Raw genomic sequence first — 23,004 nt, 5'->3', positions numbered from 1 at the left:
AGGGTCTGGCTTCCATGTATACTTTCATCCATCTGAAGTTTTCTTTTTTGTTGTCTAATGACAAATTCCTGATTTTTTGTTTGTTTGCATACCGTGCTTGTAATCCTTTCTAAATCTGATACCCATTCCAGCTGACATTTTAAATGCTACATTAAAAATAATAATAATCCTATTCAGTATGCCCTATTAGTATTTAGTAACACAGAATATATGGAACGCTGTGACATTCACCATTGTCACGTCCTTCCAGTTCTGTTATTTCCTCCCTATCCAACTTGATCCAAACCTGGATCCATTCTTTTTTCTAATGTGGTAATCATGAAATAATATGGAAGTTAAAAATTGCAGTTGATCTAGATTCTTACTACACATACTTAAGTCCAGCACTGATTTATTTATTTATTTATTTAGAAATATATCCTATGTATCCTTTGTGCCTGTCCCTTTTCAGCCCTACCTATGTTGGAAGTGTGACATCAGTTGGACCAGGGCCAAGGAGGTTTCCTCAGTGTGGCGGAGGCATCCAATGTCTGATCTCCCTCTCTGGTTAAACCTCTTTCTCCATTCTTGTACAGGGAAATTTCATGCTTCCTGTGAGCCCTGGGAAATCCCACCAGGGACCATAGGATTGCAAGGTTAATTAGTTAAATATAACAATAGGATATATAGAGAGGGAGAGAGAGATTAAAACAGTTTTGGAATCTGTCTAATGCTGAATAACAGTTCAAACCAAATCTCTCCCTAGAAAGCTTGTCATGCAAAACAAATAACTAGACATCTGGCTGTTTTCTTGTTTCTCATTTTGCAGTTATGTAAAGGACTGTAATTTTGATGAACTGGCCAGCCACAAAGAACATTGTTTCTCTTCACTGCCAGTAAGCAGTGTTTATTTCAACCCAAAAGGAACAATTTCTGGTAAAATGTTGCATAAATGTGCCTTTGGGAAAGTCTCTGACATGTTATTTCACAATCTCTTTGAAGATGGAAAGACAAAATAGTTGTGGCACATACATTATTGTTTCTAAGAATTGTATTGATTTATTACAGCATGCGGCATAGAGCCCTACTAAGACTTATGCTTTCTATTGGTTTTAAATGGGGGGGGGGGAAATCAAACGACAAATTTTACCAATTTAATGAGGAGCACATAAACATCATGATGAAAATGTGCACCTGAAACCCCACTGGCTACACACACACACACACATGCCTACTTGCACACATAGATCCTTTGGGTATCTTAAAAGACGGTCCCTGGTCCCCAATGAAATATATTTTGCTCTTTTCATATGGGAAGTTATATGGATGCACCTATAATTTTGCCCCCCCCCAAAAAAACACCATAATCATCCACCCAGATGCTCTCCCATTGATACAGATATGACTTCATCTTGTGTCGTTGCAGTATGCATAAAACAACCTAATCAGAACTAGTATCACACATAATTTTGAGGTGTCTTATAGGGAAGGGAAGAATATTTTTTTAAATGTGTTTTTCATTCTTTGACTCCTTTAAATTCATACTAATTGCCTTTTGATAGTACCGGTAATTGTTTGAGGGTCTCAGTGCCAAGCCTCTAGCATCAGGGGATGTCAGGCAGACAAACAGCATTGCCTATGATCAGAGTTATAAGTGACATTACAGTATTTCTTGCCAACTTGTTCATGGAACTTGAACTTGGCAGCTGCTTTTTTATCTTGCAATTTTTAGCAAGGTATAGAATGCAAAAAGTATTTTGGGGAAAGCAAGGGAGTAAGAGGGAAAAAATATTCATTCTAAATACAAACACAAATACTTCATAATATATAAAATCAGTCAACACATAGGAAATACATTGCAGCTTAGAAAGACTGTATATTTACTCTCAAAAGGGGCACAGCCCTCAAGCAGGCTATATTGCTTAGTCATTTAGTTTATCACCCAAGATTGATATTGTGAATTATGAAAGTATGCAAATTAATTGATTACCAAATCCTTATTATTTTGCTTAGTACACAAAACTTGGGAAATATAATTGACAATAAAACTAACTACATAACCATGGTGGGACGCGGATGGCGCTGTGGAACCACAGAGCCTAGGGCTTGCCGATCAGAAGGTCAGCGGTTCGAATCCCCGTGATGGGGTGAGCTCCCGTTGCTTGGTCCCTGCTCCTGCCAACCTAGCAGTTTGAAAGCACGTCAAAGTGCAAGTAGATAAATAGGTACCGCACCGGTGGGAAGACAAACGGCATTTCCGTGCACTGCTCTGGTTTGCCAGAAGCGGCTTAGTCATGCTGGCCACATGACCTGGAAGTTGTACGCCGGCTCCCTCGGCCAATAAAACAAGATGAGCGGCACAACCCCAGAGTCATCTGCGACTGGACCTAATGGTCAGGGGTCCCTTTACCTTTACATTTACATATCCATGGTGTCATTATTCCTTTCCAATCTTAAAATTGCATACATTAAACCTGCAAATTACCTGTACACTGGGGTTAGGTTCCTGGGATTGCCAGAATCTCATATAGTTAAAAACCATTGGATTCAATGGCGGGTGGGATTGCCAATGGCATTTTCCCCAGAAGCCACCTCCTTTCCAGCCTTTAAAAAAAATGTCACATGCTGAATGTGGCCAAGTTAAATGTGTGTAAGTTATGAGCTTACTGTACTGTATAATTATTGGAATAGAACTGTTTGGAATGATTTTGTAAACAGAAGAACAAATTAGTTTCATCGCCATTTCTTCTCCTAGAAGTCCTAGATTAGTTTTCATCATGTGTCTTGTCAATTATGGAGAACCTAAGAAGTCTGTCTGTCTTACTTTCCTTCCAACTTAAAAGACATTTTCTTGTAGTTTGCGGTTGTTATAATTTGTTACTGTTATTACCAAAGCCACTTCATATACCAGGCTGTCTGGAAACCTAGTACGCACAGTGGAGTACTAGATTTATAAAAGCTTCTAAACCTCTTCCTTCTCCCAGTTATTGATTTTCTTGTCAACTTGTCTACACCACATATACTAAGTTACTGTAAGTACAAGGAATTTAGGTGGCTTCTCCCAGAGAAAAAAAAACAAGTTAATACACCCAAAGCCTTAACTACTTCTGGTTAAAATGAAAATGTGCTTATTAAGAAGGCAAACACACACTCCAAAGCATTTCAGAGAGTACAGAATCCTAGTATTACTTCAGCACTTACAGATGTCAGCAGCAAGGTGTATAATATTTGACCAGCTTGTTTAAGGTTAAGAAAATAATGCAAGAGAATCTTCTTTATACTAGGGACTAGTAAATAAAATGCATATGCCCCCTGGCTGTGCATTCATAATATAAATACCCCAAGATGTGCCTAGGAAGATGAAGAGTCAGAAAGGAGCTGACTCTTCAGTGATGGGGGGTCACGATGTTAGGGTTGTCATATGGCCACTTTTGATTTCAAATATTCCTCTGGCTGGGTGGGCCTTGGGATGTGTAGAGGGAAAAGTCCAGCGGGCTCTGCAAAGGCAAAGAATAGAGCTAATAGCAAAATATATTTGTTCCTGAGGCTGTGTGGGCAGAATTGTGGACTAAGCCTTATCTGAGTTTTAGTATGGCATAGAAGAGTCATGGAAGGAAGTAGCTGTGTAAGCAATCTCCACAATTGCCACTGTACCATCTCCTACTTTTACTGTACTTTGGTAGCTAAGGAAAATATGGCATTGCACCTGAGGACACTGGGATGGAAAGGGAAGAATGTGTTTGGCTGCTATGATAGCAGGATGCTGGACTAGATAGGCTATTGGCCTGATCCAGCAAGCTCTTATTATGTTCTTACCCAGTGCCGGATTTACATATAAGCTAAACAAGCTATCGCTTAGGGCCCCACTCTCTTGGGGGGCCACAAAATAAATTTAAAGGGGGAAAAACCTGGATGTACATTTCCAAAATATAAGATAAAAACAAATAAAATGAAACCTACATACAGCAACAGTGGCAAATGGCTTTAGATACCTTTTGGGTCCATAAATTACCATATAGCATATATTCAACACAAAAAACAGCAACAATTTGTTGTTGACAAAGGACAGCTGGACATATAAAGGGCCCCATTACCTTCAGTAGCTTAGGGCCTCAGCAAACCTGAATCCGGCCCTGTTCTTACCTATCTCTAGCTCTATCTAGCTCTTTCACTCCTCAATGCAGACTGGGTTTTTCTGTCCTTGGAAGAGGTAAAAATGCCTCTCTTGTGATATTCAAGTCTTCCCTATAGACACATCCACAAGCGTATACACTCAAACCACTTGTCATTGCCACATTTAATGGCTGCTGATATTTTTTCTGGCCCAGGGCTCATTATGCCTCTTTCTTTCCATGGGAGAAGTACAGTAACAGCGATTGGTCTTTGATACATTCTTATTCTGCAGCAGGTGTTGACATGTACTGGAAGTGCTCAAGTGCTCAACATGGCAATGGGCCTGTGTGCAAAGAGCATCAGTGAGACACTCTTGATACCACACCTGTGGAGTAAGCATTGGGAGGAAGCTGTTGCCCGACATACTAGCTCTGTGATAGCAATAGCCACACAGATAACAGAAATGTAGAAGGGCTGCTTGCATTATGTCTCCTCACCCACTTCAGTGCTGCTCTTGAGTGTACTTTGAATGTATAAATACAAAAGTGCTGGAATAGTCAGAATTGGATACTTCTCATGGATGATAGCCCTGTAAAGCTCTTACAGTACATTTCATAAAACACAACATATAACCATCAGATATTTAAACAGTTCTGTAGAAGAAAATGTATGCATGTCTCTGTACCCTCAGATAAAAGTCTCATTTTATTATGTCCTGAAATTCTCACCCTTGTCATCTTAAGCTTGAAAGGATTTTTTTTTGTAACTGCCATATCTTTTAATGGGTAATGAAAAATATATTTACAATATATATATTTGCATGCATTTTTACACAAGTCAGATAATTAAGGGGTTATTTCCAGCCTCTTGTCTCAGGTATCCAGATGTAAAGACAGTGATTTGTCACCTTATATAATTATTATCAAATTAATGTGCTGATGCTTCTCATGAACCTCTCTCTCTCTCTCTCTCTCTCTCTCTCTCTCTCTCTCTCAGAGAGGGAGAGAGAGGGAGAGGGAGAGAGAGAGACTACAAAGCCTCCTGCAAAATGTCTGGCAAAGGCAGAAGGGCGTTACACATAAACTGTTTACTTTTTGGAAGATTCTCCTTTTCAATAGAAAGGGAACTGAACAAAAGAATACTTGTTTGAATTGATGTTTAGGAAACTGACAGTGAAAGGATTGCCAACTTTGGTGATGACCCATTGCTTTGAAGGAGAGGTTGTTGTTGTTGTTTTAAGTTCTGAGTAGAAGAACAGCAGGTGTCGGTGTCCTATAGAGGCAGGTGGGTGCATCACACATTTGGGCAAGTACTCCATTATTTCAAGCAGAGATCAATAGAACATCCTCCTAGCCTTTTTGCTGGTTCCCATCTTATTTTATTTGCATCAAATGTGGGTGGATTTTGTCTTCATTGTTACACTGTAGCATTCAGTTCAACCATTGGTTTTAGGGCAATGTGACTGCGGCTTTCATTTATGCTTCTACTCTTCCCTTTCCAGATAGCTCAGAAACTAGTTATAGTGTGAGCACCTGTCCTTTTTACGTGGGGGCATGTACAATGGTGGAAACTACATCAATCTGAGATACAATCCTGCATCTTTACTGTGCTTACTTTGAAATGATCAGTGTGTGAAAACTGATTCTAGTTTTATTTCACTTCTGCGGTACCATGATAGCTTCTACAGGGCAGAATAAAGCAGTGAGGAGGCCTTACTCAAAGTCTCCCCAGTTTAACTATGAATCAAGGTCCTGCTCTTGTTCACCACACCTATACAAGTCTATGTTGTTGCTGTTATGTCATATTATAACATAATTATATTATTAAGAATTATATGCTTTGCTGTGCCATATCACACTCCCCAGCCATCCATTTTACATGTATCCACAGACTCTCTTCGGGTTTTTTTTTGCAGGGGGTTGGACTAGGTGATCCTCAGGGTCCCTTCCAACTCTACAATTCTATGATTCTATTATTTCCCCCCCCCCCCATGCTTGCAGAATGGAAGCATGCATATCCAGGATGTCTTCAGGTTGGGAGAAGACAACATTCTGGTTAGATGGGTTGGCCTTAGCTAACAAACAGGGATGCAACCTGAAAAATAATTCATGCAAAGTGTGTAATCTACCATTGAGTTATGATCCCTCCCAATGTGTAAAGCACATTAATAATCTGCAAACCAGACACCAAGTCAGGGCACAACCCCCCCCCCCTTGTGTTTTCCAAGGAGATTTACATGTCTGCCATAACCCTTCCAGCTATAATCTGTACCATAGTATCTCATAGTAGCTTCACCAACCTAAGTTCAGTGCATCCTTTTAATGAATAACACCATTAAAAGATGTGTAATTTGTGTGTGGCCCCCTCACAAAATGATTTAAACATTTTCATTATATCACTAATATATAATTGTAATTGTAGCTATTTTGACTGGGGTCTGCTTCTTCAAATGCTGTTAACATTTGCTAAGATAAAACAGCATTAAATTCATTGACTTTTATTACATTAACAGGTTGAACCATTGATACAGAAGGGCCATGAAAATTTGGTTCATCACATTCTACTCTATCAATGTAGCAGCAGTCTGAATGATAGTGTATTGGACTATGGTCATGAGTGCTATCACCCAAACATGCCGGATTCATTCCTCACCTGTGAAACAGTCATTTTTGCCTGGGCCATTGGAGGAGAGGTAAGATACAGTGGTACCTTGGGTTACAGATGCTTCAGGTTACAGACTCCGCTAACCCAGAAATAGTACCTCACGTTAAGAACTTTGCTTCAGGATGAGAACAGAAATCGTGCGGCAGTGGTGCAGTGGCAGCGGGAGGCCCCATTAGCTAAAGTGGTACCTCAGGTTAAGAACAGTTTCAGGTTAAGAACGGACCCTCCAGAACGAATTAAGTTCTTAACCCGAGGTACCACTGTATATGTGACTTGATCATTGCTGGGGGGGGGTTGAGGAAAACTGACAAGTGTTTTTACAGTAGTCTGTATTATTTAATCGATTAATGTGATGTGCTTGAAGAATTTTAGCTGTTGGTTGTTTTTTTAAAAGTAAAAATTACATTGTTCTCTAAAATGCATTGAAATCTTTGAATGCATTGAAAGGCAGGCTATAAATCTATGAATTTGGAATACAGTACACTGATCCTAGGCTTGATTCTGTAGTGTCTGATAGTGATATACCTTCATTACACTTTGGCCAACAACAGATAAGGAGGTAAACAAGGTCCAAGTATCAGTAGCAGTTTCCCCCTTTGGTGGAATGATGGGAGCAAATGTATGTATAGTAAAGAAATATGAAATATACCCAAAATGTACACAAAACCGCAAATTACTGCATGTTTACATGCAGGCATAGATATATTTAGCATCAGCAATTTCTGGCAAGTGTCAGTCCTAAGGGATCTGCCATTTTCTCTAGTTGACATATGACCTTGAAATACGTTCCATACTAAATTATTAGAACTTTTGGTAGAACCTGGTTAATTGCATTTGCATGTTTCAAATTCTAGGGCTTTACATATCCTCCTCATGTTGGCTTATCCATCGGGACAGCATCAGATCCTCAGTATGTGCTTATGGAAGTCCATTACGACAACCCATCATATATGGAGGGTATGTTTCTTAACTACTTTTTTAACTTTCTAAATTAGTAAAATATGCCAAATGCATAGGCTTCCTAGCCTGCTTATCCCAGTAAATGAAACAGCTAAAAGGGAATGAAATCCCACTTTTTCTTAAAGTGTCAGTGCTGGTGATTATCTTCTATGTGAACATCCTAGGGCTTGTCCTAGCTCTTGCCCATATTCACGTGGAGAATGCACTGTTTGAAATATTGTACATGGAAGCACAGGTTGGCATATGCTCCAGTACAAAGTGTATGCTGTACTTCCAGGTACAGTATTTATGTGAAATTGCAGCTCTTCTTTTTGGAGCTATTATGGCCAATAGAGCTATTATAGTCAATTCTGCAATAGTGCATAGTCATGTATGCATATATATCTGATTCACATGGTGCTTCATCTCTGCACAGATGTTGATAAGTCCAAGCCTGAAGGTATCTACACATCGGAGACTGGACAGTGTTTAAACTAGCTAGTGTAACAATTTTTGCACTGCACAACTTAATCTGAATTTCAAAAGGATAAAACTTTTCACAAACACACACACACAGGGGAAACATGCACATCTTTTAGTTCTGGATCTCTTAAAGATGTGATGGGTGGTAATATTTTTGCATGGCATCAAAGTCGTTTTTACAGATCAACATTTGAATGAGATTTTGAAGCTGTACTGTTTTAGTTATCAACATATTGTGAAAAGGAATAATACGATTGTTTATTAATTGCACCAGTCACCCAAACAAGGCAGTCTCCAGGTGGCTTACAGCACAGTTTAGAAGCTTTTCAAGTTCCATCAGTTTTTGTAAATGCTGATTTACAGAAATTCTGGCACGTAGGCTGACTGCCTCTGAGCATGTGCTGAGTAGTTTTCCTTTCCAAAACAAATGCTTGCTTGCATGTCTGGGTGTGTTGTGCAGCTGGGTTTTCCACACTTCCAACTTGACCCACCTGTCTAGGGTAACAACGACCTCGCAGATACTATCTTGATACTATGAGTAGCTACTTGACTGAGGAGGGAGGGACTTGGGATTTACTCCGAGACTGGCTGTCTGGCTGACTCTCTTGCACAGTGGCTGTGAGAAATTAGCTTCACTCAAAACAGCCCATAGCATGTTAAAAGACAAGAAAAATCCAAACAACAATTAGCCACTTAAAAACTTTCAAGTCTTAGATTTTAAAAGATTCATATTAATGAGAAAGGGCTGTCTGGACAAGTAAAGATAAGAGATTTCATAAGACATACTGTGATAAGACATGCAGTGATGCTGATAGCCAACTACACTTTACTGTCTGTCCTGTCATATTACAAAAGTGGAAAAACACTGCAGAGCACTCCTAGCATTGCTGATTTGTTAATTTTGTTATTCCTTTAAAATCACCATTGTATTGGACAGTCCCCCCCCCCTTTATAGATATAGTTCAGCAAAGGTTGTTAATATTGAAGTAAGTGGGACCTGGACTCCAGTCCTAACTTTTACTGAGTATAGCAAGTTACAGGTGGGTAGCCGTGTTGGTCTGCCATAGTCAAAACAAAATCGAAAATTCTTTCTAGTAGCACCTTAGAGACCAACTGAGTTTGTTCCTGGTATGAGCTTTCGTGTGCATGTATCTGAAGAAGTGTGCATGCACACGAAAGCTCATACCAGGAACAAACTCAGTTGGTCTCTAAGGTGCTACTAGAAAGAATTTTCGATTTTGTTTTGAGTATAGCAAATTAAACAATAGCATAACAGAAAAACAAACCCCTCACGGTCTGTGTATCAGGGAAAAGGTAAACTTCACTCATGATGGATCTACGTTTATTTAAGCATAATTTTAAGATTCACAAACTAGACTCAGATCAAAATGATGCCACAGGCAAACTTCTGTACACTTAGAATTTAGGACCAGGATGCCTTAATTGGCACATTATTACCATTAAATTAAACATGTTCAGCCAAATAATTTATTTTTAGGACCAGAACTGTTCTTACAATCCTTTTACATACCAATCAAGTCCTGATTCCTCCACTCAGGAATCAGAAAATATTTATTTTGGCAAGCTATCTTTTTTTTTAAAAGTATTTTACTGTTGCTATTGTTGAGCAGTTGGGGTTCAAAATGTTTTGCTGATCTGCCAGAAATCACCCCAAGATCCTGACCTACCACCACTGTTATATATGCTATTATATATATATATATATGTTATATATAAGAAGGAATAAATAAAAATTTAAAAACATCACAAAATGGAGAGAACATGGGACAGAAAAGAGTACTATCAAATACATATCCCTGACACTTGAACAGCACTCCAGATCATTACAGAAGGATCCATTCCTCCACCCCCTTGATGAATACTGCATCTTAAGTGCTTGTCAGTTCAGATGTGCTTCCTTGGTGCAGGTGGTGGAGAGAGACACTTAGATGATACCCCACAACAACGAAATGATAACTATGTGTTTATCGTGCTGGAGTGGCTATTTGGAAAGGCCTTACAAGGACACAGATGCATACTGTATATTCTAGCGTATAAGACTACTTTTTAATCCAGGAAAATCTTCTCCAAAATCGGGGGTCGTCTTATACGCCCGGTGGAGAATCTGCAGTCGAGTATATCTCAAACTCTTTATTTTAACTGGGAAAGTTGGGGGTTGTCTTATACGCCCAGTCGTCTTATACACCGGAAAATACGGTACATTTTTTGTGTGCAGGTCAGAGAAGTACAGAAGTCAGCCTGCTCTAATTACCCGCTTTCTTATGACAATGCCTTATTTACCACTTCCCCAGTTTTTGTGACCCCCTTTGACCGGTCTTAAGCACAATTCCTCCCTTGTGTTACTTTCTTGCATAAACTTGACAAGTGGGTCCCAAAGCGATAGGATACTTTATGTTGATTTATGGTTGCTTCTGACAATTGCTCTTTTGTTCTCAGGCATGATAGATAACTCTGGGCTGAGGCTATTTTATACCCCAGATTTAAGGAGCTACGATGCTGGAGTTATTGAAGCAGGTCTCTGGGTCAGCCTCTTCCACAACATCCCACCGGGCATGCCAGAATTCACATCAGAGGGTCACTGCACTTTGGAATGCCTGGAGGAAGTATGTCTCCTCTTTGTGATTCTTTGCATTATCTGAAAATAGCACATTTGATACAGTCATTACTATACAGACATTTGCAGTACAGTAGGTCCTGGATCAAAAGATGGGTTGTGTGCACATGAGACAGAACTGCACGTGTAGCTCAGCCTTTTAACTTCATTTTTCTCTGCTGAATGGACAACCCTTTGCACTGGAATTAAAACTGGCCTATTTCTTCAATAGTTGTAACGAGGGGGCAAAAAGTCAAACTCCTGAATCCAAGTTAACTCTCAGGCACATATACCATTCCTTTGGATCCTTGACAGTAGCATGCAAGTTGTTTAATGAAATCAAATGGAAATAGAACAGGAAATAGTGAAAGAAATACTTGGTCTTGATTTTTCTTTTCCTGCTGATCTTCACAGAATGTGCTTTCAAATTGACCAACAGTTAATAACTCTGACTTTCATTCTGTAGTGCTTTGTTATCAGTTTTCTGGCAGCTGGGCAAATATATTCTGTTCAAAATATTGACAGTGCTTTGCTGTTTTCTTGGGGAAGAGAGTTCCACTTTGAATAAATGGCACATATGCAAAACAATGAATGAACAATGCTATTTAAAATACTGAATAATATTGTGTTTAGAAACTCATAGAGGGAGGGAATAGACTGGTCCGGAAGGGCTGTTGTGGAGCTGGGATGTGAGAACTTACAAAGCAGGAATGTTAAGGACTGAGTTTGCTTAATTTTCTAGCTCCCAAAACTCCCCCTCCCCACCTTGCAAACATCTGATTCTTTTAAGGAAAGCAAAAGCAGCTCCAAAGTCTGTTCTGCTGGTCAGCCATCATAGGAGAGTGACTGTTATGTATTGAAGTTCTAAGCTGACAACTTGAATTACTGCTCTATAAATCTACACATGCTTCCATGGTTTTTGCTGTGAGGTTTTTTTTTTAAAGGATTCTTTCTTTTCCCCTTTTGTAGGACTGTGTCTGCCTTAAAACAATTATTTTGAAAAGGAATGAATTCTTATGTGTGGAGGAATTATTTTAACTTTCTGTCTACAGTGTGTGTGTGTGTGTGTGTGTGTGTGTGTGTGGTGAGGGGATAATGGGTTTTGTAAGCATATTACAATGCAGTCTATATGCTCTTCTAATACTGAATGTCCTCTCACCCTCTGTGGTAATCTGATAAGTTTCACTGGTCCTTTTCAGGCCCTGGATGCTGAGAGACCAAGTGGGATCCATGTGTTTGCAGTGCTCCTCCATGCACACCTTGCTGGTAGAGGTATAAGGATGCGTCATTTCCGCAAGGGTGACGAGCAGGAACTTCTGGCCTATGATGATGAGTTTGACTTCAACTTCCAGGAGTTTCAGTATCTGAAAGAAGAAAGGACCATCTTGCCAGTAGGAATCAATGCTTATTTCATTTAATAATACTTTTGCCATTGTGCCATTTCTCCAAGCTGAGCTGTCCCCCATTTCCCCCCCTCATCAGCATGGACCAAAAGTTCATGTTTGCCATTGCAAAACACACATTTTGTTCTATGCAGGGTTGGGGGAAGGGAAAGAGAAGCTTCCATTTGGAGTAGAGAAATGACAGGTTAAGTGCCCCTCCTCCTCACTTCTCTCCCCAGCCCCAGTCATGGCCCCACCCCAAACAGTATTTCTTGTTAAAGAAGGGTAATTAGGCTACAATTACATACATTTGCACGTCATGTGCTGTGGCTTATCAGTAAAAGTTTTTACTTCATATTCCAATGAACCTAATGTTTACTTTCATGAATCATTTTCGAGCTGTTTTTTTTTCCCAATTCCTAATTCTCTGTTCACAGCCTTTCATTCTAAACTGATGTTCTGTTTAAGATAAGCTTTTCCTTTGGGCTGTTGCTGTTTTTGTTACTGATAAGAACTTTGGGTTGCCATAAGAGTTAAATATTAGTTGCAGAAACTTGAGACTGAAAGGCTCCTCACCATATAAATCTGTCAGCATTTGTCAGTTGCAGCCAGTCTGATAGACCTCAGGGCTCTGAGGATGGCTAGTCATGACAAATACTGTTATGCATTTTCAAACATGGAAAATTTGCTGCCTGTAGCAACTTCATTATTGTGGGGAGATCAAATATTACTTCAAATAGTCAACTTGTTTCTAAGCTCCCAAATAGACTACTAAATAACAAAAGAGATATCAAGAGAGAGAGAGAGAAAGATGCATGCAGTGGCATATAGATGACCCTAGTGCCATTGATTGAGAAGCGTTGTCATTATTGTCCCCAATAATAACAGTATTAAGATTCATGAACATGACCACTGGGCATGTGCTGGCCACTTTATAATCCTCCAAAAGTTATCTGCCTGCTTTGGGCAGCTGTTTTGTTCTGCTACTACCACTCCTCACAGTATTAAGCTTTTCCCACACTATTGCAAATGAATATTTAGAAGTATCTGCAGTGACCTACAAAATGTTTAATCCTTTGTGTGGTGGTGACTGGACTGACTTTACGCAAGTACATTCGAATGAGCTCTCTGCCACAAATGCCTCACAGGCCCACTTAACATATGCATTTGATGTCCCAGTTTCTATCTTTTTCGGGCCATAGTGTGCTTCCACAGTAATGTATAAGAGGGGTCTTATCATTCATTGGATGCCACTGAGAACAGAATCCATCCAGATGAGAGGCACACCTCATCCCTATCCCTAACCCAGTTGTGCCTCTTTTGCCCCCAGTCAGATTGCAGGAACGTAGCAGACTTACTGGCTCCAAGGCACAGCCTGCTGTGTTACCAACACAACCCCTTGCATATATATTTAGATATAACTTCCATTGAGTTTTATGACCCTTACTCCCAAGAAAGTGTGTAGCTGAGCTGGCCAATCCTTTCCATGTTTACACAGAAGTAAGTTATGTTGGGTTCCATGGGACCGATACCCAAGGAAGCATACCTGAAGCTCGCTGGCTGACACTGGGCCAGTCACTGTCTTTCAGGATTATTGTGAAGATTATTGTAGGGAAGAGTTGAACTTGGCTGTTCAGGAACTCTTTTCCAAAGATGCCACTTTGCTACATTGCATGCAAGCAAGGTACATGCAACAACTTGCCCTTGATCAGAGAAAAATATTTTGTTCTTACCTATGAATGTCCTTGCTGAGAATAGTATCACAGGTCTTGCTTTTCTGGCAGACTAAAGTGGCCCTGAACAATTACATTTAGCAGGGAAGAGTATTTTGCCTTTTCTGTCTTCATTAGGGGCAACTACTTTCTAGAGTTTTACATGAACCTGCTGGTGTAGTTACAAATTAAAAGCATTGCTACCTCCTGGCTGAAATAATTCATTTCTGCCCATGATCCAGTGAGAGAGATTTGCCACTCCACTCAGGGATTTCTTAAGCATATGTGGCGCTGGAGTGCAAAGATCTGGCCGGCGCCCCCCCCCCCCGGGTGCCCAGTCCCAGGCGCGCAGGAGAGCGGAGCTGGCTGGCCGCCTCAGTGTCTTGCTGGCTCGGTTGCCCCCGAACTCACGGCGCAGAGCTGCCCACAGCAGAAGAGCCCTGCACGGCACTCTGACCAATGGACAGGCTCTTCCCCGGACTTAACTCTCGGACCCCAGACTCTCGACTGGTGCCCCTGAGAGTCTGGCGCCCACGTGACCCTCACCCCTAGCACCCATGGGTAAGACGGCCCTGACTCTACTCTGCTGCTCCCTGGCTGGGATGGCTCTATAGGTCTACTATCTTCCTAACCAAACCCCAAATATTCACAGCAACAAAACCTTTCTTTCTATGGTCTTTGCTGCTTCTGTTTTAGTATTGAAGAAAAGAAACTATGCTATAAGAGAGAATGCTGTAATTCAGCAGTGAAATGCATTGCTGCTATTTGACCACAAATCCAGAAAAAGGTGTGATTTTTGTGAATGTGTTACTTGTAGATTTTGGTTCTAAGAAACAGTGAAAACTGGAATCTGTGTTACAATGTATTTTACAGCTCATTTTAACAAATTAATTGTTACATATACTTTTACTGATAAATATAGATGCCACGTGGCACAAAAATTTCAGCCTACCCTCTACATCTTCAAAAATCAAAATATTAAAATTCAAATTCTCAAAACTGTAAAGATCTTTTAAAACAATCACAAAAAATGACATAAACATTATCATTTGTAACAGTGTTTGCCTTAAATGTTGTGTTTCAGGGTGATAATCTGGTCACCGAATGTCATTACAGTACCCTAAATCGATCACATATGACTTGGGTAAGAAACTTTATGACATGGCAGAATGAAAATGTCTTCAGATAAAAATGTTGCAGGAAATGTTGTTTTGAGGCATTTAGGTACTCTTGGCAGATAGCTGCAAGACTGCTAGAGCTTTGCTGTAGGTTATATATTAAACTTGAATTGGGACATAAGACTCACCTGCGTGGGTCATTTGTATGGCAGTTATACAGCAAATAAGATATTAACCTCCCTTTAACATACTTTTTGGGACTTAACTGTCAGGGGTCCTTTACCTTTACCTTTGCTTTGGGACACAAAATCCAACTTTTACTTTGAGGGTACAGAGAACAAGGTTATTTTGGCAGTGAGCTTTGCCATATACCCTGTGTCATATATGCTTAACTGCTACTCCTTTTTCTTACCATCATTTTAGTGTTTTATATACATAGTATACATAGTGGCAGCAGCAGCAACCATGATGGATATACAGAGGTAACACCAGAGGGCAGTAGTAGTTAGGTTTGGGAACAAGTAGAGAAGCTTAGATTATAGGACTGAATTGTCTGTCACCACTACCTTTCTAAAATTTGCACGCACAGTCCTAGTTCAGAAAAAACGACACGGCAGGAAGGCTTCTAGAAGAAATATTAAAAAAAAAAAGTTTTGCAGTTGCCTGGCAGCACCTGTTGTGAATAATCCATCTACTGTTTTACTTCAGCTGTAGTAAGAAAAGAATAAAAGTTCCACAGTCAGCAAACAAATTAACAATGGCTTGGATGCCATTCATACAGTTTATAGTTTTATTTGCTGCTCTTGCTTTGGACATTATCTGCATTTTCTTACAATTATTGATAAGAAAATGAATAATTTTAGGAAGCATTCTTGATAAAGCCTCAACAAAGGTACCAAGAGATCTGAAAAAACCCTGAAGTGTGTATTGTTGATTTGTTCACATTTTTAGGGTGGTCTTAGCACCAGAAATGAAATGTGCCTATCCTACCTTATGTATTATCCAAGAATAAATCTTACCCGATGTGCAAGTATTCCAGACATAATGGAACAACTTCAGTTTATTGGCGTTAAAGAAATATACAGACCAGTAAGGTAAGCAAGGTGGTTTTGTAGGCTGCGGTGGTGCAAAACTATATATCACATTTGATATATTGCTCATTGTTATATCCCTCATGTGAGATAAGGCAGTCCTTAAGATATGTAATATTTAACATGAGAGCCAGTGTGGTGTAGTGGTTAAGAGCGGTAATCTCGTAATCTGGTGAACTGGGTTCGCGTCCCCACTCCTCCACATGCAGCTGCTGGGTGACCTTGGGCTAGTCACACTTCTTTGAAGTCTCTCAGCCCCATTCACCTCACAGAGTGTTTGTGTGGGAGAGGAAGGGAAAGGAGAATGTTAGCCGCTTTGAGACTCCTCCGGGTAGTGATAAAGCAGGATATCAAATCCAAACTCTTCTTCTTCTTGCCGTAATCAATGTATTAAAATTTGGAGGTGTGGGTGAGATGCACCATGCTTCACATCCTCTAGAGTAGTGATTTTCAACCAGTGTGCCATGGCACTCTGGGGTGCCTTGGGTGAGCAACACTGGCCTCTGTCCCTCTTTCCTTCGCTCCCTCTTCTGATACTCTCTCACGTCTCTGCCTCCCAAAGGCTTGTGCGGCTGTTTGTTGCAGCAGCCCTGGCTACAAGCTCCCCAAGTGAATAGTGCCTATGAGGCTGGCCAGGGGTGCTGGTTGCCAAGAGCTGAGGCGGCCTTGGAGTAAGCATGCAAGCAGGCAAGGGAGCCCAGCCAGCTAGTCCACCAGCCCTTGCTGTTGGGAATGGACAGACAAGTGGGAGGCTGGGCAGACAGGTGGTGTACTAGCCTTTCTTCTGCTTGCTGTGTGTAAGGCCTGCCTGGGAGCTGAGTGCCCAGGGCTGAAAGGGAGCCTTTCCACCATGCAGGCCCAGCAGTGCCTGCTGCCTCCCAAGGTTAGACAGTAGCCTCTCATTCACCTTTGGCCAGTCTCCATTGGGCCGCTAAGGCTGGGGACATCCTCTTCCCAGGCCCCTGTGGGGCAGGGAGGCAGCTCAGAGACCAGAAGTGGCAACAGCGACTGCCCAGAGGACTCCCAAGTAGAGGGGAGAGGAGAGGAGGTTGAAGGAACATTCTATAAGGGAGGGTGTTCAAAAAAGAGTAAGAGCCTGCCAGCTCCTGAGCCCCACAGGGATGATGCAGAAAGAATGTAGTTGTTCAAGGGAGCCATGGACTCAAAAAGGTTGAAAACCTCTGCTCTATAGGGTTCCCTCTTCCATAGGTTGGACAGGGACTCATGTGTAGGTTTCCTGGTTAAGGACTGCATTTCCTGCATAAGGGCTGGCTCATTGGAGCTTTTCATTATACGGTAAATATTGACAAGAATGGATGCATTAGTCATTCTGTTGTTGCTGGTATTAATACTGTAATACCTCAGCAGATAAAAATATTTTTCTTTCAGAGAGGCATCATTCTAAATACTTGGTACTATTGTTGTAATAATGGTGGGTTTTGTTTCATTTTGCTTTTCATTCAGGACTTGGCCATTCATTATCAAGAGTCCAAAACAATACAAAAACCTGTCTTTCATGGATGCAATGAACAAGTTTAAATGGTCCAAAGAACAGGGCCTTTCCTACAATGACTTTGTTCTTAGGTTACCAGTGAATGTAAGATGTACCAAGACTGACAATGCAGAGTGGACAGTAAGTGCAATCCTTTTTTTAAAAAAACAACCCACCTGCTTGAACTACTGCAAATATGTATATTTTATTAATGTGTCATGGTTGTAAGTTGGAAAGAGTGATTGGAGTGCATCAGATATTATTATTATTATTATTATTATTATTATTATTTATTTATTTATTTCATTTATGAATCATTTATCATGAGGCATGCCAAAGTGATTTACAATAAAATGGCATGTGTGTGTGTGTGTGTGTGTGTGTGTGTGCTCTATATAAAAAAACATTTTAAACAATTGCCTATGAATTTTCTTCTTTAAAAGATAGTTTTTAGTAGTAAAACAACATGTACATAAAATCAATTCATGTCCAGAACAGATACTAACTGGGATAAAGGTTTTAGAAGACTTCTTGATAGAGGAACACCTTTATCAGGTGCTAAAAAGCCAATACTGGAGGCACCTGTCTGATATGTAGTGGGAGGGAGTTCCAAACGGCAGATGCCACCACACTAAATCACACCACAAATCATCATGAAGGAGGGGTTGTAACTCAGTAGTCAAAATGCATCCTTTAACAATGTAAGAATTGACTTGCCTGATCAAACCAAAGCCCATCTAGTTCAGTTTTCTGTGGAACAGCAGCCATCTGGATCCTTTGGGAATCTTCGTAGGCAGGATAAGATGGTGATAACAGTCCGCACCCTGCCAATACCTGGTAATCAGTTTTGGACAATCATATCTGCGATTAATAAGGCAACATATAAAAGACCCATTTGAGTGTGTGCACCCAGCTCCATCATTCCTCTCTTTGCATGGGTGAGTGAGCAAACCAGGAAGTCTTCCATTAACTATTGTTTCCCATTTCCTTCCAACTGGTTAATGGCATTAGAACATGCCAGGATATGAAGCTGTGGGTGAAGTCTGATTTGTTTGAAAGGCGTTTACTATCATTTCCCAGTTCAGACAAAACTGGAAAGTATCATTAATGAAAGACTTGCCTGCTTGCCTGGCAGATGGTGTGAAGACTAAAGCAAAAGGTGCTTTAAAAGGGCTCACATATCTTGGCTGAATATACTGATTTGGTGTATGAATGATCTTGGGGATTTGCAAAGTACTTGAGTAACCATAATATTCTATAAAGGAGGGATAATGCAAAGTCTTGTCAAGACACATAGTAGCCAGAAGGTAGCAAGGATTTAGATCAGGCATCCCCAAACTCGGCCCTCCAGCTGTTTTGGGACTACAATTCCCATCATCCCTGACCACTGGTCCTGTTAGCTAGGGATGGTGGGAGTTGTAGTCCCAAAACAGCTGAAGGGCCGAGTTTGGGGATGCCTGATTTAGATAATAGATATTAAGGGCATTAAGAAAGTAACTGGCTGTTGATTACGGCCATCGGGTTTAGTTGGGATGAATAAATCTGTGTAAATAAGTGTAAATGCTTAATAATAATAATAATAATAATAATAATAATAATAATAATAATAGATTGCCAGAGTATTCTGTGTTGTTGGCATTGGTGCTTACTTAGATCAGGATTTCCAAACTGGGGTCTCCAGCTGTTTTTTGGACTACAATTCCCATCATCCCTAGCAGGACCAGTGGTCAGGGATGATGGGAACTGTACTCCAAAAACAGCTGGAGACCCAAGTTTGGATCTGCACCCTGACTTAAACTATAATACATAAATAATATAGATAAGGCACAGGTGTCAGCTAAATTCTTTATAGAGCCCAGTAGTATATGCAGCTTATAATTTTATTTCATTTTAAATTTCAGATACAAGGAATGATAACTTCACCACCTCAAATAGAAAGACCATACAGGACAGAACCAATTGTCTGTAGTTCAACTTCCTGCTTAAACTGCAGTTTGTTTTTAACTCTATTGATTGTTCTGTACACGTCAACCACTGCTGCAAGAAAGAGTGGGCCTTTTGTATAATAACTCTGATTGTACTCACTTTCATTTTTTTGTGCCATGCAAGTCCTGAAATGTTTGCACTGTTGCTCTTGTAGATTTATTTTTTTACATATTAATAAACTAATTTCATTTCAAAATAGTGTTCACCTCTTTTGAAAGGGTGGGGGGGATATTTCTTTTTTTGCAATCTAAATTGATTGGTATTGTTTCATTTTATTCATCCTGGCACATCACACCATGAAAAAAGCTGCTCTGTATTTGGATACCATTGTAATAAACTAAACTTTATCTATGTAACCTTAATAATCATGAAGTTTGTTGAATTATTTCACCTCTGCTCTTGATAAATGTAAGTTTAAAAGGTGATTTGCTGTAGAGCTGGATCTTGCTAGTGCCATATTAGTTCTGCAAACTTTTTTACTCCTTCAACAAAACCCATAAAAGTGTTGTAAATCACAAACATGAGTGAAGCAGAATCACAGAAGTCTGTTTCCTTGATACTGGCTGGTTGTTATCCACATAAGAGGTCCTGTGTCTGGGGGGGGGGGAACCTTCACTCTTCACTCAGATGCCATTCAAGTGTACTGTCATAATGTGTGACTTTATGCTTTAAAAATTGCCAGCTTACTTGACATGATAAATACTATTTGCTTCAGCCGCATCATTTGGCCATAAATGGAAATGCTATTTTATACAACTTTTATAAATGTTTACTTGGAAGGAATCCCATTGATCTGAGGTAAATGTACTTCCCAGTAAACATGCTTAGCAGATTGCAGCCATTCAAACAAATGTTCTCACTTCACTTTTCCAATGGTTTTGGAGAAATTTACAGTTTAGATACCTTACCTTCGATTTCCTGTTTACTTTTCACTGCTAGCCATATGAGGAGAAAAAGCTTCTTACCCTTTCTGAACAGCTATGCAAATGGTTACAAAGTAGGTACTGAAAGTAGGTGTGTTTTACCAAACAATATGGCTTTTCATTGATTGGTAAATGTGTGTTTATGGCATAAGGCCTTTGTTGACTTGGTTTGGAATAAATATAACGAAGCCCCATTCCTTTTTCATGAGCAGTCAACCTAACAGAATATGAACAAACGCAACTTTGTTGTTACCAACCATTCTGTTTTGGTTCTGAGATAATGGAAAGCCATCCAGGCAAATGGCATTTAGAAGATAAAACTCCTAACGTTGATAGCAAGCAGCACTGTTTGCTAAACAGGATCGTTTATGGCATCAGGCTTTTTTAAGATCACAGCTGGCAAAGAAATAGAAGTCTGATTCAGCAATATATGCAAATATGCGCAAAAGGACATTTCTAGCAAAACGATATGGAAGCAAATGTGTAAATACTAAATTCTCGGCAATGGAGGGAAAGAGCTGGAAATCAGGATACAGATTGCCAAAAATCGAAACTCAGGTGGAAATGGAATATGTTGGACCTAAATGCAGCAGTGAGAGCAAAAAGGTAAGAACTCGTCGCCTAACATTCTTTGACCTCGTACACTTGTACAAAAACAGGCAGTAAAGTATAACTTCTGTCAGTTGCTTGTTCAGTTGTTTATTGGCATGTACAGTTTCAGCATATAAAATCTACATCCCTTTACAATAGCTGTGAGTAATAAACATTGGTAAGCAGAGTTCAGAAACGGTGCCTATGGGAAAGGAGCATAATGGTACATGTTTGTGTGTGATTATCATAAATGGACTTTTGTTTCTACACACACACACACACACACACACACACTCCTATAGAAACAGCACAGAGGATGAGGCACTAGAGACCTCATCTGAATGTCAATGTCACACCCATATTGGAGTAACCTGTTACGCCACGGCAGCAGCCCCAGAGCAGCGCACAGCGGAGGAGAGAGAGGAGATCCTTCCATCAGGCAAACAGAAATGCTCTCAGTGACAGAGCAATTTTCTTATGGTTATGTTGCATTCCTCCCAAAGCTCTGTCCCACTTAATACAAGCACAGATTTGAAGCAGATAAGAGTTGTGTTCAGTCATACCTTGGTTTTCGAACAGCTTAGTTCCCAAACGTTTTGGCTCCCGAACGCTGCAAACCCTGAAGTGACTGTTCTGGTTATTCCGGGAAGCTGAACAACCGACGGGGATTCCGCGGCTTCTGATTGGCCTCAGGAGCTTCCTGCAGCCAATCAGAAGCCACATTTTGGTTTCCAAACGTTTTGGAAGTCGAACGGACTTCCAGAACGGATTCCGTTTGACTTCCGAGTTACGACTGTACTTTACAGTTAAATTTAGTGTGCACTTTCATTCATAAATTTAGTGGCACAAGGGTTTCGATCAGAGGAAATATTAATGCAAAAGAAATGCAAAGATGTAATCTTGCATCATAGGAGGAGGAGGGGGAATGCCACCTTTAATTTCCTTAAAACTTGTTCATCCTTGGCCAATGCTGGGGGCAGCTAGTATGCTGCCACAGAAACAAGAGAGGCTGAGATATCTGAGGACTACAGTCATGATATGGGGCTGATGTGGCCTGCTTTTTTTAGAGACTTTGAGCATGTCCTCCTTAAATCTTAAATTCTTCTTGTCAGAGTCTCAACAGATGTTAACTTAAAACAATTTATTATTTTCTTTCTTTAGGTTCACAGATGCTTTTCCTACTTGTGGGGAGATATTTCAAGGTATGGTTGTGATGTGATAATACATTAGATGTTTGTTGGGATGAAGAAAAGTGTCTTCCTTTTCATCATGCTTATAACTCCTTACCTGGAAGGTTTTTTAAAAAAAATAAAAAAAATCCCCAGTCTCCTTGTATTTTGCTGATTGGCCAAGATATTTATATTCTGGCAGCCATTTGACCTGCAATGTTAACTTGTTTCCGATGTACAAGTTTCTGAAAGATGCATTTTGGTTTAATACAGAGAGATATTGATCCTTCAGTCCATAATAAAAATAAAATAAAACGTCCTTTTCAATTATTATTTGCAATTTCAGCTAATTTTTATAATGTTCCTAACAGTATATGGATCAATATTATCCTGTATTTAGTTACGTGTAGAATAAATAAACAGACTCCACTTCTCAATAAATGGATTGTTATGCCTTTTCCTCTCACATTCTAACCACATTTAACAACTTACATATCTCCACTATGTCCCGTGGTTTCAATAACCAATCGTCCAAATGTAGGAGGGTTAGGCTTTTTTCCAGTTGGGACTTATTACCATCCACACACTTCTCAGTAAGTGAATAACCATCTCTCTGACTTCCATGTGAACCATATTATAACCATGTGAACCTTTGAGGAGTTAAGCACCAATGAAAAAGCAGCTTGTACAAGTCTTCTTTCAGACTTATACTTACCAGGTTTGGCACATATCTCCACAAATCATTACA

General features: G+C 40.1%; 1 protein-coding gene across 1 annotated transcript in view; it reads left to right on the top strand.

The window, feature by feature from the left end:
* Positions 1-19,938, top strand: part of MOXD1 (monooxygenase DBH like 1) — a 35,066-nt gene extending 15,128 nt beyond the window's left edge. The window contains exons 5-12 of the mRNA XM_033143793.1: positions 6,605-6,784; positions 7,611-7,713; positions 10,636-10,802; positions 11,992-12,183; positions 14,971-15,030; positions 15,956-16,098; positions 17,560-17,728; positions 19,489-19,938. Coding sequence (XP_032999684.1) covers positions 6,605-6,784; positions 7,611-7,713; positions 10,636-10,802; positions 11,992-12,183; positions 14,971-15,030; positions 15,956-16,098; positions 17,560-17,728; positions 19,489-19,653 — 1,179 coding nt within the window. The 3' untranslated portion in view covers positions 19,654-19,938. The remainder of the gene's footprint in view (positions 1-6,604; positions 6,785-7,610; positions 7,714-10,635; positions 10,803-11,991; positions 12,184-14,970; positions 15,031-15,955; positions 16,099-17,559; positions 17,729-19,488) is intronic.
* The last annotated feature ends 3,066 nt before the right edge of the window (positions 19,939-23,004 follow it).

The sequence above is a fragment of the Lacerta agilis genome, chromosome 3 (genome assembly GCF_009819535.1).
Source record: "Lacerta agilis isolate rLacAgi1 chromosome 3, rLacAgi1.pri, whole genome shotgun sequence".
In the NCBI taxonomy this organism is placed as follows: Eukaryota; Metazoa; Chordata; class Lepidosauria; order Squamata; family Lacertidae; genus Lacerta; species Lacerta agilis.
The sequence above is the reverse complement of the archived record's forward strand: the minus strand, read 5'-3'. Positions and strand labels throughout refer to the sequence as shown.